Source organism: Dendrobium catenatum, unplaced genomic scaffold, assembly GCF_001605985.2.
Source record: "Dendrobium catenatum unplaced genomic scaffold, ASM160598v2 fragScaff_scaffold_639, whole genome shotgun sequence".
Lineage (NCBI taxonomy): Eukaryota > Viridiplantae > Streptophyta > Magnoliopsida > Asparagales > Orchidaceae > Dendrobium > Dendrobium catenatum.
Window position 1 is genome coordinate 15,147 of NW_021319101.1, and position 18,899 is coordinate 34,045.

General features: G+C 35.7%; 1 protein-coding gene across 1 annotated transcript; it reads right to left on the bottom strand.

Annotated features, from left to right (window-relative positions):
* Positions 1 to 699: 699 nt before the first annotated feature.
* LOC110111763 (putative E3 ubiquitin-protein ligase SINA-like 6) lies at positions 700 to 17,194 on the bottom strand. Its single transcript, XM_020843765.2, has 3 exons — positions 17,059 to 17,194; positions 16,502 to 16,854; positions 700 to 1,540 (listed from the first exon to the last, which is right to left on the bottom strand). Exons 2-3 carry the CDS (start codon positions 16,808 to 16,810, stop codon positions 857 to 859), a joined length of 993 nt encoding a protein of 330 aa, XP_020699424.1. The 5' UTR covers positions 16,811 to 16,854; positions 17,059 to 17,194; the 3' UTR covers positions 700 to 856.
* Between the last annotated feature and the right edge of the window lie 1,705 nt (positions 17,195 to 18,899).

An 18,899-nucleotide genomic window follows, 5' to 3' on the forward strand; every position in this document is an offset into this window, starting at 1 on the left:
TGAAATATGTTATTTTAAGTATTTTAGATGGTATATTGACTTCAATATAAATTGATATAGAAAAATGAATGCTTCAAAATGATGTTGTGGATGTTGCACATGAATGACTTTATGAATTAGGATTGTTGAATTATGTACAAAAGTTTACCCTTATAAACCCTACTACTTTGGCATACATACAAATTTATATACATTTCTATACATGTTAAATAAGGGTAATACATATCAAAAGAGATGACATTTTTATACATATATATCTAAAAATGTTTGGAAAGGGGGTGAAAAGGGAAAAATGACAGTTGCTCCATAAACTTGAAGATAACATGAATAAAAAAGTGAATAGTTATGCAATTGAAAGTAGAGGCAACTAGCTGACACAACTATACTACACATAAAATTAAATACAACAACAACATCAAGCTTTTATTTAAGAGAATTATGTCTATATTAATTTGAAAATATTAAATAATTTTTCAAGGAGTTTGGAAGGTCAAAAAAGGTACATAACCAACCTAGGTTGGATTGAACCAAGCTTCGGATGAGAGCCCTTCTTGGCTTTTTGAGTGGATTTTATGAGGAATTAGATGGAAAATTGTTTGGAGGGTGTGAGGTAATAAGTGTGGAAGAGTCTACAATAGTTTTGAGAGGACAGAGCACTTCCCACACACCAAAATATCAAGGTAAGAAGGAATCACCAAATTCCTTTTAAGGGTGAGGCCGGCCACCAACTCTCCTCTTCTTTGGAGGAAATTCTAATATTTAAAATACAACCACCTTTTAATATTCATTACAACATACACATTATATATATATGCAAATGCTTTTTACAAATAATAAGTAGAAAGTGAAACGGAAATCAAGACAGGCTTGTGCTACCACCTGATGATAATGATTTATTAATGCAAACATTTATGCGTAATCGAGCATCGGTGGTATCGAAACCGTCTGGAACCACAAGGAAAGCCTTGCGAGGATGAACTCCATTCCACTTCTTGACCTTCTCAACTGAGGTCCTAAGCCTAAGCGAGCTTTCCCTGGTTTTCACCTTGAGCTCGCATGAGAAGTCATACTCGGTATTGTCTGAAGCCATGCAGATAACAGAGAGCACATTCCCAGGGAAGAAGATCTCATAATTGTTTAAGAGGAGGAAGAAATGGCTGTCCTCCCCAAGCAGAACCATTAAAGGTTGAAGCTTCTCCAAAACAACCAAGAAAGGTTGATCATAGCAGAAGTTCTTTGAAATGTTGCCGTGCATACGTTTGGTATGAGTACAGAGAAGACTCTTTGAGCCAGAGAAGGTGCAATTACTAATTGGGCAGAAGAGGGCAGCATGGCTACAGGCTTCTTCATGGGAAGCTTTCTCAGCAAAGGATAGAATAGCTTTGCATCCGTAATTAGCATACTGGCATGGGCTGGTAATGGATTCGACAACTTTCTCAAGTGCAAGGCATCGGTGGCTACCGATAGGTTCACAGCATAAGTGACATTTGTTTAAGAGTTTAGGACAGCAATAGGAACATGCAATATGTCCATTTCTACACTGGAAAATCAAGGAAAATAAGCCATTAAGTTTTCTTGTATCAGATTCTGCATGCCAGAGGTGGAATGGAGATGAAATAAACAATAATTATATGAGGCTATTGTGAAGGGATAGAGCATATTTAAGCTAGCTAATTTAAACACAGAATAAGAATAGGACATAGCCCAAAAGGCTAGAAAACAAAGCTAAAGATAAACTGCACATATAAAACCAAAATGTACGCAGGCACCAAAATAACCTAATCTAGTAGAAAAGAGCATCAAGGCAGCTAATTTAAAGTCGCAGCTAAATAAAATAGACAAAACAATAGTTGGCCATAAGGAGGCACTGACCATTAATCAAGATATAGGATAATTAACTATTAGGCTTAAGCTCGTGAAAAATCTCAAATAAAAAATACAAGTCCTTAATCAGGGAAAAATTCACAGATAATTCTTATTCGCTACTTAATCAGACTCTTGAAAGAATATCACTTTTTGTCCAAACTACACTACCAAAAAAACAGTATTTTTCGTGTTGCATGTTAGAAGCGGTTTTGAAACCGTTGCCAAAACCTAGATTTTGCATCAGTTTTAAAGGTACAAATAACACTGGTTTTAACCGGTGCAATGTACACCGGTTCAAACCGCCGGGCATTGCCTCTTAAAACGAAGTCCTAATTCGATCTCAATCTCACGCGATTCGAAGCTCGGCCCTCTTCCCCTCTTCGTTCGTCTGGGAGCACACCGTCGAGCGTCGCAAGCGAAGACCATCCTAGCCGACCCTTTCGCACTGTACATGAGTCTCTTCCCCTTCTTCCTTTTCTCTTTTTCTCATTCTTCTTCTTCATACACTTCTTCTTTTTCTTATTTCTTTACATTCACCTCTAAAATCCGAAAAGAAGAAAAGGAAGGGCAGATTTTTCAGTATAAAACTAAGTAACAGTGATATCTCAACTGAATTTCCTCTAATCTGCTAGCCTTATATAATTCTTAAGACATCAAGTATGCTATGAAACTTTCCAAATAGAGAAATTTTTTTCTCTTTCTTTTTAGATAACTTATGATTTGGGAGATTCTTACATTAGATTGCAAGTAACCTTGATTGATCTAATCCAAATTATTTGATTGAAAATGGCATAACTAACAACAGGAAGGAGACAGTCGTTAGAAGCTTTTAAGAGGCTACACTTCAACTCCACCTTCTCCATTCTTTATTGATAGTGTTTTATGCTGGACTGCTCACAATAAAGGGAAGGAAATCCCATGCAGCTTTAAAAGTTACATTAGATCTTAGGAGGGGACCCTTCAACTTAAGTTCATGTGTGGCACAAATACCTTACAATGCAGAGGTAAATCACTATTGTGAATGCAACTTGTGTCAGTAATTAAATGAGAATTTGGTTTCAATGTTAGAAGCTGAATATAAAAGCATTATTCTTCTAGTTATTTTACTTTGGGATGTGATGGGAGAGATATTATATATGAATAAAGATGACAAAAATGTGAGGTTTTGAGGTATTTAACTTCTAGAAAGCTAGGGCATAGAAAATATAAAGTATTTTATATTGAATAAATTATGGAATACATTTGTCTTGATTCCAATTTATATAGTTTCCTTTTTTGGTTTCAAAATCATAAAAAGGAGATTTTCTTACATTGGCTGCTCTTTACTAGTTCATTTATTATCATTATATTATGATTTTAGAAAAAGCAGCATATTACCGATTTGTTGATCCATTTTAATATAAATGGTTTGATGAAGACATCAGAAATCTACGGCTATGATCGTGCCTATTTATTTTGATCTATTTTATGTATTTGATTTATTATTGTTCATTTTCCCTTTCTACCCTCACTTGAGGGCTTTGTCTTATGTATGCCCTAGGGGCAATTGTGTCTTTGTTATTTCCTTTTCATGTATTTGGCTATTTAAAGCCACCCTCTTCCTTTGGAGAGGTTAATGAATGAATGATAAGAAAATTCCTGCACATGTGTTCTTTGGAGAGTTGTGAGAGTTCTAGGAGAGAGCTTTGGAGAAATCCCTAGGGAGGGAAATCGGATCACCCACCAACCTTGGAGGCGGCCGGGTTCGTGGTTCTTCTTTCTTTACCTTTCTTTCGTTCTTTTTCCCTTCCCTTCCTCCTCCTCCCATCAAGCCACCAACATCCCCATTCAATCCCCAACCTCCTAGCCGTCGGATTCCCTAACCACAATCCATCTTGTCACCGACCAACCCCCACCACCAAACCATTCAACCCACAAGTCCTATTCCAAAACGCCGGCCACCACTTTGCTTTCCCCTCCCTCATCAATTGACATTACAACTTTCCTAAATTAGCCCTACATATTTTAGGTAGCTCATATAATTACAAATTCAAATCTATTTGAATTTGAAATTATTACCTAAAATACAAATCCTATTTTAGGAAAGTTTTCAAATCCCTTCCTATTTGAATTTTTTATTAAATTGGGATGAGATATTTCTTCCCAAATTTAATTCCATAAATCAGGAAGGCATTAAATGTTTCCATAAACTCTCCCTTGCCCCCTCATGTTGCTGGCCCCTTTCCCATCTACTTTCCTTTTCTCTCCCAAAACTCCTCTAAGGAAAGAATTGGAAGCTTACCTAATTTAGATCCTCTTAAATTTGGAAAGTTTTCAAACTCAAAATTCAAATTTATTTGAATATCGAATCCTTTTCTAAATTAAGAAGGATTCAATTTGGGAACTTTCCTATTATCCCAAATCTGTTTATTTAGAGGTTTCCCTTTAAATCTCTTTCCAATCAAAATCACACCCATGATTGGAAAGAATTCAAATCCCCATTAAATTTCTCATGCATGGCCGGCCTTCCCCTTTTTCCTGCTATCATATTAATTTCCCTGAAATTAAGTCCTCAATCATCCCGTAACTCTCCTCAGCACTGGCTGTCTTCCCCGAGCCTTCCACCTCTTGGTTTTCTTCCTCTATTGGATTTTTGAGTGCTGTCCAGATTTCTGGGCACAATCTGCACATAGCCTAGGAAATTCCAGATTTTCATCTTGCTGTCCATGCCATTACCAACTGCTGTCCTGCACCCTGGGAGGTCTGAAATTGCCGTTCAAGAAGTCTCCAGCAGCCTATAACAGTTGCCCAAGGTTTAGACAAGTGTTAGAGATTGCTGTCAAGAATTTCCCAAGTGTCAAAGTTACTGTCCAGCAGTTGTAACCATCTCCTATTGCTGTTCCGCTGGTTTTAAAATCAGATTGCTGTCCAAAGACACCAAGAAGAATCAAAGGTTGTTGTCTACTTCCTCTCAAGCACATAAACACCACACCGGAGCTTTGTTCAGCATATTTATTTGGGTGATCTCTCTTCCTATTCTTTATCTTTTAAACGTTCTCAATCGTAGCTCTAATTGATTCATGAAAAGTTGTGTTAAATCTTCCCGCTAAACCCTAGCATTTATTAGGAGTTGTGTGAGAGATTCTTCATGGCACTACTCTTAATGTTAGATTAGAGATTTCTTGTTGAAACTCACCTCGTATGCAACGTCAAGAGTAATTGATTATTTTGTGGCTTTTACTTTTCGAAAGTGACTTGGCCTAAGCTTTTGTTACCTCTCTTTGTATTTTATTTCTGTGTAAGTCACCCTAAAGCTTTAGTTAACTTGCTCTTAATCATCAAACGTGCAACATCCTTATTTAAATCGTATTTTCATGTATATCATGCATCATTTGGTATCAGAGCATGACTAGCATAGGCTACACATGCTAGAAATCATCCTAGGGAGCTACATAATCATTCTTAGTCATCATTGCATGCATATCACCGTATATAACATTTTAAATCATTGATTACTTTGCTGTCCAGTAAATTTCTGCACACTTTAGGAAGTTTTAAAGATGTCAATTGCAAATCTTTGTGATGTCCTTGCACCTTAGGATCCCTATATCCTTTACCCACTAAACCCTAGCATTTATTAGGAGTTGTGTGAGAGATTCTTCATAGCACTACTCTTAATGTTAGATTAGAGATTTCTTGTTGAAACTCACCTCGTATGCAACGTCAAGAGTAATTGATTATTTTGTGGCTTTTACTTTTCGAAAGTGACTTGGCCTAAGCTTTTGTTACCGCTCTTTGTATTTTATTTCTGTGTAAGTCACCCTAAAGCTTTAGTTAACTTGCTCTTAATCATCAAACGTGCAACATCCTTATTTAAATCGTATTTTCATATATATCATGCATCATTTGGTATCAGAGCATGGCTAGCATAGGCTACACATGCTAGAAATCATCCTAGGGAGCTACATAATCATTCTTAGTCATCATTGCATGCATATCACTGTATATAACATTTCAAATCATTGATTACTTTGCTGTCCAGTAAATTTCTGCACACTTTAGGAAGTTTTAAAGATGTCAATTGCAAATCTTTGTGCTGTCCTTGCACCTTAGGATCCCTATATCCTTTACCCACTCACCTACTTCCTGTGTGAGCTGAAGTTTAGCATGATATCCCACTTTGAGTTTGCTGTCCACTCATTTTCTGCACCTTCTAGTGACATTTTGGAGAGTCTAGCTTCGCTTCAAGTGCTGCCCCCTATCTAGATTCATCCCAAGTGTTGCCAGGCTATGTCCAATGGACCCGATTGGGCTTCAAAAGAAGCTAGATAACCTAGTTAATATAGTGGGCTCTATAACTAAAACGATGAAGGATAAACATGTTGACATTCCCCGCTTTAGGTATGTGCACCAGTCGGTCAATCATGTCAGTCGGAAGGTTACCCATTCTATTTATCAACCTAGTCATGAATCCAAGCCGCAACAACCTCACTTAGAGTCATATAACCGTCTGCCCACCTTTGATGGTTCCTCGGATCTTTACTACTTTAAGGAATGTGTTAGACAGTTGGAAGACTATTTTGAAACATATGATATTCCTAAGTCCCACCGGGTGAACATTGCTAAGGCTCGCCTAAACGGTCGTGCTTGTCAGTTTTGGATGAGGGTAGAAGATCATAGAGAGTTTCGTGGTGAATACCATATTTCTGATTGGAAAAGCATGAGACGAGAACTTGAGTTAAAATATCTCCCTCTCCCTCCTTACACTCACCTTACCCCAACACCCAGTGATCTTCATCTGGAAAACCATCCTGCCTCTTTTGTTGGGACAAACCGTGGACATCACTGTGGTCAAGACCACCCATACCTTAGTAACATCAGGGTTGTTGCCCCACTCTGTAGGTTTCCACCTAGCCTTGATGGTCGACCCTCTATTGGGTCTTCTGTTGGATCGGTCCCATATAACTCCCCACTTGGGCTGACTCCTAGCCATCCCAGTCAGAAAATGCCCCTTGAACCTAAAATTGAGTGCATCCATTTCGTGGATACTAATGATATCATTGATGATGAGGATTTCTTTGATGATGAAACTGAATTGATTGAATTAGACCCATCCTAATCCTAATCTCATCAAGGATATCCCGTTGGATAAGATCTGTCCGGATGATATTAATTTGACCCCAAAAGAAACTGATCTGACCTTGAGCATATTGAAATTAAATTCGGAAGATAGTAATCTGAATCTGAATTATTCAGAACCTAATTTGGGAGATGAACATCCTCTTGTTTTATTGGAATCTGTTTTAGGAGTTGCTCCTTTAGACTTATATTTGAAAGAGTGTGTCTATCTTGATCGAACTTATCTCACCATTCCTTGTACCGACTTTAAAGTTAGAGAGAGTATTAGCCCTTATTTTCATGTCACCTCTCTATCTGTTGTGCCCACTTCTATTCTGGACACTCTACCCCATCTTTTGAGTCCCATACCTGCTGGTGACTCCTTGGGCTATCCCATTCTAGTTGTGAGTCAGGACCCATCGTCTTATCATGTTCATGATTCCTTCGTTATGTCCTCCATATTCTTGTCCTTCCCTATTAAGGATCATCTCTCTCATAGTGGGATAATTTTGCTAGATTACCCTGCTACCCCTACGAGACTACCTATGACCCTATCTAAAACTCCCTATGGGGATACTCTTTCGGCTAAGGATGTCTTCATTGCTCCTCCTACACCCATTCCCTTAAACATGAAAATCTTATGTCCTCTTATTTTGTGTTTGATCCATCTTTATTCATATCTATGTGTGCCTGTGAGTCAGTATGTGTGTGTGTGTTTTTGTCCAAAATTTTCCTCCGTTTAAAACTTTGTCTGAGTCCACAATCCATGTCAATCATCATGCACACTGAGTCTCTTGCATTCTCATTTGCATTGCATCTGTATGGTTTACATAAGGAAATTGCACGCAAAAAGGAGCAGAACAACATTAATTATAAGCTTCTTATTGATTTTAAACAAAAGGTTTAAAACCTTAGAGGTTGGTGACTCAGTGATGGTGCGGATTCGTCCGGAACGGTTCCCACAACGAACTGTTAAGAAGTTACATGCCAAAAGTGTGGGGCCATTCAAAATAATCAAGAGAATCAACGACAATGCTTACGGGGTGGATCTGCCTATAGAATTAGACATTAATCCCTCTTTTAACATAAAAGATCTAGTTGCCTATGAGGATCTGGAGTGTAATTCACCAAATCCACTTCAATTTGAGCCTTGTGTGAACCCACCTTGTGAGAACCCAAACTTACCTCCACTCCCAAATGTTTCTAAAATACCTATAGCGGAGAAGGTTGGCATGATTTTAAGTGATGATATTATTTCTGCAAAAGAGGATGGTCGAAAAGGGTATTTGATTAGGTGGAGAGGTAAACCAAAGTCAGATGATACATGGTCAGAGCACGAGGAGCTACATCGGACCGACCTAGATGCACGAGAGTTCTCAAGACACCCATTGGACGAAGTCGAGTTTTCTCCCCGGGGAGAAAGATGAGGACATCAGAAATCTATGGGTACAATCGTGTCTATTTATTTTGATCTATTTTATGTATTTTATTTATTATTGTTCATTTTCCCTTTCTACCCTCACTTGAGGACTTTGTCTTATGTATGCCCTAAGGGCAATTGTGTCTTTGTTATTTCCCTTTCATGTATTTGGCTATTAAAGCCACCCTCTTCCTTTGGAGAGATTAATGAATGAATGATACGAAAATTCTTGCACATATGTTCTTTGGAGAGTTGTGAGAGTTCTAAGAGAGACAACAACAACAACAACAACAACATCAAGCCTTTATCCCACTACGTGGGGTCGGCTACATGAATCCTTTTTCTCCATTGTGTTCTATTAAAAGTCAAATTCTCATTTAAACCTAATAAAGAAAGGTCATTCCTAATTGAGAGTTCTAAGAGAGAGCTTTGGAGAAATCCCTAGGGAGGGAAATCGGATCACCCACCAACCTTAGAGACGGCCGGGTTCGTGGTTCTTCTTCCTTTACTTTTCTTTCGTTCTTTTTCCTTTCCCCTCCTTCCCCCATCAAGCCACCAACATCCCCATTCAATCCCCAACCTCCTAGCCGTTGGATTCCCTAACCACAATCCATCTTGTCACCGACCAACCCCCACCACCAAACCATTCAACCCACAAGCCCTATTCCAAACCACCGGCTACCACTTTGCTTTCCCCTCCCTCATCAATTGATATTACAACTTTCCTAAATTAGCCCTACATATTTTAGGTAACTCATATAATTACAAATTCAAATCTATTTGAATTTGAAATTATTACCTAAAATACAAATCCTATTTTAAGAAAGTTTTCAAATCCCTTACTATTTGAATTTTTAAATTAAATTGGGATTAGATATCTCTTACCAAATTTAATTCCTTAAATCAGGAAGGCATTAAATGTTTCCATAAACTCTCCCTTGCCCCCTCATGCCGCTGGCCCCTTTCCCATCTACTTTCCTTTTCTCTCCCAAAACTCCTCTAAGGAAAGAATTGGAAGCTTACCTAATTTAGATCCTCTTAAACTTGGAAAGTTTTCAAACTCCAAATTCAAATTTATTTGAATATTGAATCCTTTCCTAAATTAAGAAGGATTCAATTTGGGAACTTTCCTATTACCTCAAATCTGAATTTATTTAGAGGTTTCCCTTTAAATCTCTTTCCAAATTAATCACACTCATGATTGGAAAGAATTCAAATCCCCATTAAATTTCTCATGCATGGCCGGCCTTCCCCTTTTTCCTGCTATCATATTAACTTCCCTGGAATTAAGTCCTCAATCATCCCGTAACTCTCCTCAGCCCTGAGCTGTCTTCCCAAAGCCTTCCACCTCTTGGTTTTCTTCCTCTATTGGATTTTTGAGTGCTGTCCAGATTTCTGGGCACAATCTGCACATAGCCTAGAAAATTCCAGATTTTCGTCTTGCTGTCCATGCCATTACCAACTGCTGTCCTGCACCCTGGGAGGTCTGAAATTGCCGTTCAAGAAATCTCCAGCAGCCTATAACAGTTGCCCAAGGTTTAGACAAGTGTTAGAGATTGCTGTCCAGAATTTCCCAAGTGTCAAAGTTGCTGTCCAGCAGTTGTAACCATCTCCTATTGCTGTTCCGCTGGTTTTAAAATCAGATTGCTGTCCAAAGACACCAAGAAGAATCAAAGGTTGTTGTTTACTTCCTCTCAAGCACATAAACACCACACCGGAGCTTTGTTCAGCATATTTATTTGGGTGTTCTCTCTTCCTATTCTTTATCTTTTAAACGTTCTCAATCGTAGCTCTAATTGATTCATGAAATGTTGTGTTAAATCTTCCCGCTAAACCCTAGCATTTATTAGGAGTTGTGTGAGAGATCCTTCATAGCACTACTCTTAATGTTAGATTAGGGATTTCTTGTTGAAACTCACCTCGCATGCAACGTCAAGAGTAATTGATTATTTTGTGGCTTTTACTTTTCGCAAGTGACTTGGCCTAAGCTTTTGTTACAGCTCTTTGTATTTTATTTCTTTGTCTAAGTCACCCTAAAGCTTTAGTTAACTTGCTCTTAATCATCAAGCGTGCAACATCCTTATTTAAATCGTATTTTCATATATGTCCTGCATCATGGTTATTTTCATCTTGATATAATTGTGTGGCTCTATGTAAATATATACAAATGTGAGGTTTTGAGGTAATTATATCAAACTCGGTAGGCTTATATAAGAAATATTTGAAGTGAAATCATCCCTCCTATTATTATGTTATGATGTTGAAATAAAAAGCATAATATTAAAATGATTTTCTCTTGTTTGTAGCTTTATAATTTAGTCAAGATACTTTTTTATTAAGTCCAAGAAGAAAGTATTGTGAACATAGACTGAATCATTTGTTTATGTTATGAGGCTTATATGCATACGCACGTCATTCCAATAATAGCTAGCTAAATTCACTTTTTCTTTACATGGATTTGTTTTTTGCTGTTTATGTGAGTTTCTATTACTAATAATTGTAGGGAGAGTTGTGTTGTTTGTTTATACATACTCAATGCTAAGCAAAAAATATGAACATTCTACCAAGTACATATTTATTAGTTCACATTTTCATACAATTTATATGATGGTTGCATAAAAATTTGAGTTACCTAATGAATCTTTATTCTTAACAGTAATTTGGAAACTCATTTTCCACTTAATATGGATAAGAGTTGGATTACAAAAGCCAAGTGGAGTTGTGATTATGTAAATGGTGTAAACAATTTCATAGAGTTTGTAAGTCGATGCCAGAATTTATCAAAGAAAATTTTATGTTTGTGCAAGTCATGCATTAATAGATACTTCCATTCAATAAAAGATGTGAAAGACCATTTAATTTCCAAAGGATTTTTTCCTGGATATGTTGTATGGAATCGACATGGGGAAGAGCATTGTCTTATAGGTGAATATGCAATGAATGGAGTATATGGTGCCACATCAAAGTTAAAGGAAGGTGAAACTCCTTCTGAAGATATAAGAAGAGATGATACATATGGATTATTAAGAGACATATTATGTCCAAATGATCCATTTCAAAATCCAACGATGGAGCAGAATGAGTTCAATACAAATGAACAAAATGATCATGGGAGAAATTTACAAATTCAATGCAGGATGCAGGAGTTGAGTTGTACCCTGGATGTAAAAACTTCTCAAAGCTTTCTTTTATATCGAACTTATTTCGTTTGAAGTGTTTACATTCTTGGACGACAAGATCCTTTGATAAGCTACTTGAGTTATTGGTCGATGCATTTCCTAAAGGGGTGTTGTTGCCTAAAAATATATATGAAGTGAAGAAGATAATGAAAACATTCGATCTTGGATATACAAAGATAGATGCATGTCCTAGTAATTGTATGTTATTTTGGAAAGATAGATTTGATTAGAATATATGTTGCACATGTAGAGCATCAAGATGGTCAACTATAATAAAGAATACTTATGGAGGGAAAAAAACTCATATGAAGTCAACTAAAATTGCCAGATATTTTCCATTAATTCCAAGACTCCAAAGATTTTTTAAAACAAAGAAATCTGCTGAAGAGATTTTGGCATGCTAAACGCAGAAATGTAGATGACTTGCTACGACATCCAGCAAATGGAGAAGGATGGAAAGCTTTTGACTCTAAATACCCTGATTTTGCTTAGGATTCACATAATGTTTGCCTTGGTTTGGCTAGTGATAGGTTTAATCCATTCAAGATTATGAGTAGTATATATAGTATTTGGCCCGTACTTCTAGTTCCATATAATATGCCACCTTGAGTTGGAATGAAACATGATTCTTTTATCCTATCAACTGTAATACCTGGGGAAAAAAGTACGGGAAATGCTATTGATATTTACCTTCAACCTTTGATTCAAGAGTTATGCGAATTATGACATGGAGTTCAATGTTATGATGCAACAAGTGGACAAACTTTTAGCATGGGTAATTTCAGTCTAGCTATAAATTTTTTATACATAATTCATTATTATTTTTTGTTTATTTAAAACAAACAACAACAACAACATCAAGCCTTTATCCCACTACGTGGGGTCGGCAAAACAAAAGTTAATTAAATTTATTATAACATGGATACAAGGTTGCAATCTTTTGGCTGAGGACGGGCTGACACCAGAGGATGGGAATGTGGAGGCTAATGAAAGGGTATACAATATAGTTATGGGACTTGAGCACTTAGGCAGAGTCAGAACCCAAGGGTTTGGTGTCACTCCTACACGATATTTTCCCCTTAGCACAAACGAGGGTAGGAGTAGGGGTGGAAGCAGTTCAAGTCAAAAAATAAATCTGAGAGAGGAGGTCAACTCATTACGTGCTAAAATAAGGGTATTCATGCAACAATTTCAAATGCAGCATCCACCTCAAGGAAGCTCACAAATGGTATGTAAAATTTCACATTCTAATTTTATTGTTGGTCGTTTGAATACTAATATTTTGTGATCTTCTTATAATTGATAGGGTGACAATGAAACCTCTTCTGAAAGATGATGATATGGGAGAAGGAGAAAGAATCCATTTTGAACATAATCCATGTTTGTGCAAATTATTTTGAACAGCATGTTGGTATGAAAGTCCTTTTTTTTTGGATGTTGATGTTTGTTTTGATATTTTTTTAGACCAATCAAGTGTCGTGTGCTTATAGTTTTGTCATCAATTGAGAGTTATTGTGAGCCTGAGCGCTTTTATTAGATGAGGGACCATTTTTTAGTATGATTTTAATATGAGTTTGCCATTTAACCTAATGCAAAAATATTTTAATTTTACATTCAAGCAAACCAAATATTTCTATTGGAGATGCAATGGCTATGTGGCATTTTTATTGATTTATGTCTTTGGATGGATCTTCCTCGGCTAACTTTTCTTATTCTCAATCTTTTAAATTATGAGGCGTCTAGAATGGCATATAAATGATGTAGTTATTTTTTCTTTTTTAGCTCTTGTAACTGAGAGGAAGGTAGATGATAGTTTACGTTTTTTTTTTCATGGCTGAGTTTTCCTATTTCCCTGTTTGGCTGTTTTTTTTTTCATCAAGGAAATTTGATCATTTAAAAATCTTAAAATATTGTTTAACTAAATATTAACAGTTCAATGTTTGAGATATTAATTCCACAGAATAGTTTGATATGTAAATAATTCCTCAACTAATTATTGGTGCTTTGCTGAAGGGTCGTCGTTTCTCCTAATGGCAATGAGGTATTTTTCAGGATCAAACGCAGCACACAACTTAAGAAGCATGTGAATGCTTACTGTGATCGTAACATACAGATTAATCAGGGCATTCGTAGCAGTACAGGTGCTCAGATACGCATATTGAAGAATGAGTATCTTCCTTGTGCCATTAGTACCGATGAACTTCTTCAGGTATTACTATATTTATGCATTGACTTACCATGTGAGCAACAAATAGGTTGTGAAAAGGAAGACATTATGCCTAGATGTAATTGTTTTCATTCACAAATGTAATCTTTCCTGGTGGCTAAATCAAGTTAACTTCCTCTTTGGTGGTTTCCACTAAAGGATTTGGTATATACATGCTGTCAAAATCAAAACAGCATGTGGAAGCTACGCCTTTGTCACAAGCATTTTTTTTTTATCAGTATTGACAAAGCGTAGAAAGATTACACTAATTGGCCTAATTTTGATAATTCAATAAAGCCAAAGTTTAAAGAAATTGAACCAATTATACAAAATGTCCAGAAAATTAGTTGATTGGGCCGATTGAGTATGACTCGGCGTAGATTTCTTGCTTATTTTTTTCAGTCAATTTTGACTTGGTTTTATGTGGTATTTCAAACAAGATTTTGTGAAGTTATGAGGTAATTCTTTGGAATTTCTTGATATGAATCATGCATAGTTGTAGGTTTTTTAGAAGTTAATGTGTGGTGTTTCTGGCATGAATTTCCTACAATTGTCACCATGAGATTACAATGGACATTCATGTTTTATTTTTATTTTTTTAAATTTGGACATTTGTGGTGGTTTTAACCGCCACAAACTCTCAAAAATGTGGCGGTTAAAACCGCTACAATACTGAAAATCGTTTTAAGTTTTGCTTTTAGTGGCGATTATAACCGATATAAATCTGGAACTTAGCATCGGTTATAACCGCTGTTAAAACTAGCACATCCTCTAATCTACCCCATAGGTCCTAAAACCGCTGCGAAATGTCGTTGCAGCGCATTGCAATGACAACAGGGATGCAATGGTTTTAGAACCGCTGCAAAGTAAAATGTAGCGATTAAAACTATGAGGAAAAGTAAAAAATTGTCCTGCGATAGCCCTATTTTTTTTAGTGCTAAATGATAGGGATCAGGCCTCTACCAACTAGATCGTGCCAAGCAAACCAAATCATATTGGACCCATAACATTTATAGGAGATATGAGAAGTTTCAAGATAACCATGTAATTTTAAATGATCCACATATTTTATGTGGGGAGATGTTTGAAAATTCAAGAGATCCGCTATATAAGGTGGATGTCATATCTTTGAGTGTTATAATTAATAAAAGCGTCACTACACTTTGGACTTTACATATTATATATTACACTTCGCACTATTCAAACCGCAACATCAACATCCTAGAAGACCTCTACACAAAGGTGTGATGCCTTCTTCTACTTAGCTAAACAAAAGGGTGATAAAGACAGCACAAGCATCAAAGTGAGATGTACGTAGAAAAAGAAAAAGGCTAAGAGGAGGAATATCAATATTGTAAGAAGGTGGAGAGAGCAAGAGAAAGCCTGAATCAATTCTCAAATTTACCAAGTTGATCATCCATTTTTAAATTCATTTGCTAGGCAGCCTTAATTAACTAAGACAATTAATAGACAAAGATTAAATTAAGAGAGAAAGATAGATCAAGAGATGAACAAGGGAAATAGAAAGACTTCCAAAGTAGATAATACCATAAAAAGAGTGACATTAAAGGGTCTATTTCTTTATCAGCTTCCAAGTCCAAATGACTGGATTGCAAGGCGAGCACTTTGTAAGGGAAACTCTCCATTTCCATCCTCATACAATGGTATATAATGTCCAAAAGGTTGTTAGGATCATCTTTCAAAAAATACTCTAAGATTAAAATAAGAGAACAATATATATATATATATATATATATATATACAATCGTAGAACATGAAGATAAAATCTAGTGATAAATATACCAACAATCCCGTGTAAAAGGTTATATTAACATAGTATACAATACAAACCAAGAGACGGTACAAAAAAATCATTTGACAAGCATGGGAAAAATCAATAAAAAATAAAATGAATACATTACAACCTCATGAAGAGATTATAGTTATTCTAGTAGGGTTCTGACCAATACTTGAGTCATGAAACCATGTTCAACATTCAAATTTTAAGTGAAAGCGCTTCATAATAAATTATTAGTTTAAGGCTTCATTTATTGATGTTGTATTGAAATTGTATTAATTTGCATGACATAAAGCCATAATAATTATCATAAAACTTCATTAAATAATTATCAAATGCGTTTTGTATTATTGCCAAATCATAGTGCAGGTACAATATAGACCTATTTCATGTCACATAATTTATTGTTAATTACATTTATATTTCTTTAATGAATTATATGTTAGGCTGCCTAATAGTTATGAATTATGCTTTATAAATCAAAACTTTTTAACTTAAGAGTTAAAAGAATATAACTATACTTCATTAGAGTTAATTAGCCTCATGGATATATATGAGTTCCAAATGATGGATTCAACCTTTAGTTAAAAGTAATTACTGATGGTTACTTTTATAATGTCAGAGAGAGATGTTACACATAAAATAAAAGATCTTTTATGCCCTCTTCACAACAACCAAATTAGAACATAATGAGAAATTATGCATGCATCTATCTCCAAAAAAGTATATCAAGTTTGATGTATGAACATATTTATATTCTACAATTTTTCAAGATAGGTTAAGTCTCTTTAGCATGATGTATCATATCCCTAGGTCATGGACCCTCTTCGTGTTTCAAAGTTAAAAACTGGCATGACTAGAGCTCCGTGCAACAACAAAAAGATTTATTAAATCCTACTTAAGCACGTAAGGAGCAAATATTCAGGGAGTCTAACCTCAAAAATGGGCAGACGCAGGGGTTCGAAGCAGATAGAGCAATCGAGAATGTCCGGATCAATGCGAAATTTAAATTCCCCATCCGTATTACCTCCCAGGAAAACTCCGTCCTCCCCTGTGGCCTCTATCTCCTCGAAATCCTCCACTTCGCATCCGATCTCGTTAGATTCTTCTTCTTCGTTCTCCCACGATTCTGAATTTTCCTCTTCGACCTCGCATGTCCTCTTCTTCAAATCATCTTCCTCCTCGTTGCTCCTCTTCTTCCTTTTGCTCCCGCTCGTGCCCTCGTACAAAGAGAACCTCGCCATAGCCTCGTCCCAAATGGCAAGCTTCGTCAAAATTCCTTTAGGGACTGTTTGGTATCGGATTTACAGCGGGATTTAAGTCGGATTTACGCTAAATCCAGCCAAACGGCTTTTGTGCGCGCGTTAAATCCCGGCGATGGGTAAATCCCGGATTTAAGGATTTACGGCTTAAATCCTGGATTTACTAAATCCCTCGGTTCGGCGGATTTATGGGATTTGGCCAAAGAAGAGCGCGAAAGGTAGAAAGTTACCTTCACAGCCAGCGAGCTCCGGTTGTTGCTTCCGATCAAAATATCGCAACCTCCGATCCGACAGTAAGGGAAAGTCATCGAAGGAGCTAGCCACGAAGAAGCGACGCGTGCAATCTCTACATCTCCTGCGAAGCGACGAATCAGAACAGCAACGACGAAAGGAGAAGATGAAAGGCAAAAACCCTACACGCCTCTAAGTTATTATTGATTAACTTAATTAATATAATTTAAAATATTAATAATTAAGTAAATTAATTAAATAATTAATATTATAATTAGTGCATAAATTAATTATCTAATTTAAATTAAATTAACAATTGATATATAATTAGTAATGAAATATTAATATAATTAGCTTAATTAATATATCTTAAAATATAAATTATTAAATATATAATTAATAGTGTAAATAATAATTAATAAATAACTTGTACTTAACATGTTATTAAATTCATAACACATTAATTTTTTTTAAATAATAAATTTAATTTTAAATTTATAATTATCTTCTTCACATTTAAATCTCTAACTATCATAAATCTTGAAATATCTTATCAAGCAGTTTCTTTGGATTTAACATTTATTTTACCAAATAGTTTTCAAGATTTCACAACTTCAAGATTTACTAAATTCTAATTTACAGAATTTACTATATCCCACTAAACTTAAATCTCATTTTTGCCAAGGAGCCCCTTACTCTCAACCAGAATTTAGGGTAGCCAAGGAGATGCGGCTGTACATCGAATACCGTTATTTTGAAAATAGGTCATGACTCATGGGTTCGACTGGTTCCTGTCTATTTTTAAAATTGATTTCGTATTAAACCTTGAAAAATGGGATCTTACCACAGTTCGATAGGAAAATTATGAAAATGGTCCCATTTTATCAGAACAAGTCAATTTAATTATTGTCTTTTTTATATAATTAAATAAATTAATTTAATGTATTTAAATTAGAAAAGTAATTTAAATTAATTTTGATGAATTTCATGCACATGATGTGCAAAAAGAGTAAGTTAAATTTTTCGAGCATTATACTATGAAATTTGCACAATCATAAACTTAAGGAGTCTAAGTGCCCAGTTTGATGCCTAAGCACCCACCCCTACCATCATACTATGAAATTGTTAAGTACGTAGACTCAGAGCCTTGACGCAAGACCCAAAGCCTAGGCGATAGTCTCATCTTTTCAAGAATATTAGGTTATAAAAAGTCAAAGTTTTGGAACACAAAAATACTAAGCTCAACGCCTATAATGGCAATTGTCCCATTTTGACCTATTTGAAAGCAAAAGCTTACTTATTCTAGAGCATACATTTGAAGAATATTTAAGAGATATTTCAAGATTTTGAGATAACTTTTATCCAAACCTTTTTCAAGTAGAGGAGTTTTTGAAGACAATTAGGACAAGGAAAAAATGGAGGATTTTGGTGACATGGAGAGAGACCTTAAATGGTTGAGTTTTTCTTTCTTAGGCTTATTTATGCTTTCTCTTAAAAATTGTGTATTTAATACTTTTGTTTTAAGTTAGTATGAACTAAAATCCAATTTCACTGACGGATTATTCAAAGAGTTGGTTAAACTCACTGCATAGTGATTCAATCACAAGTCGAGATGATCTAGCCCATAAGGTCTTTTCGAAATAGTCCTTACTAGGAAAGATGGCCATAATATGAATGAACATTTCCTATTTCATCTCGTTGGATAGGGAGACATTATATGATACAAGGGGGAAGTATAAAGACTTATTGAGGAAGTTTTTGCGGGAAAATAAATACCACGCACTTTGATTTTTTTTTTTACATAATCAACTACCATATAAAGAACAACTTACCATCTCAA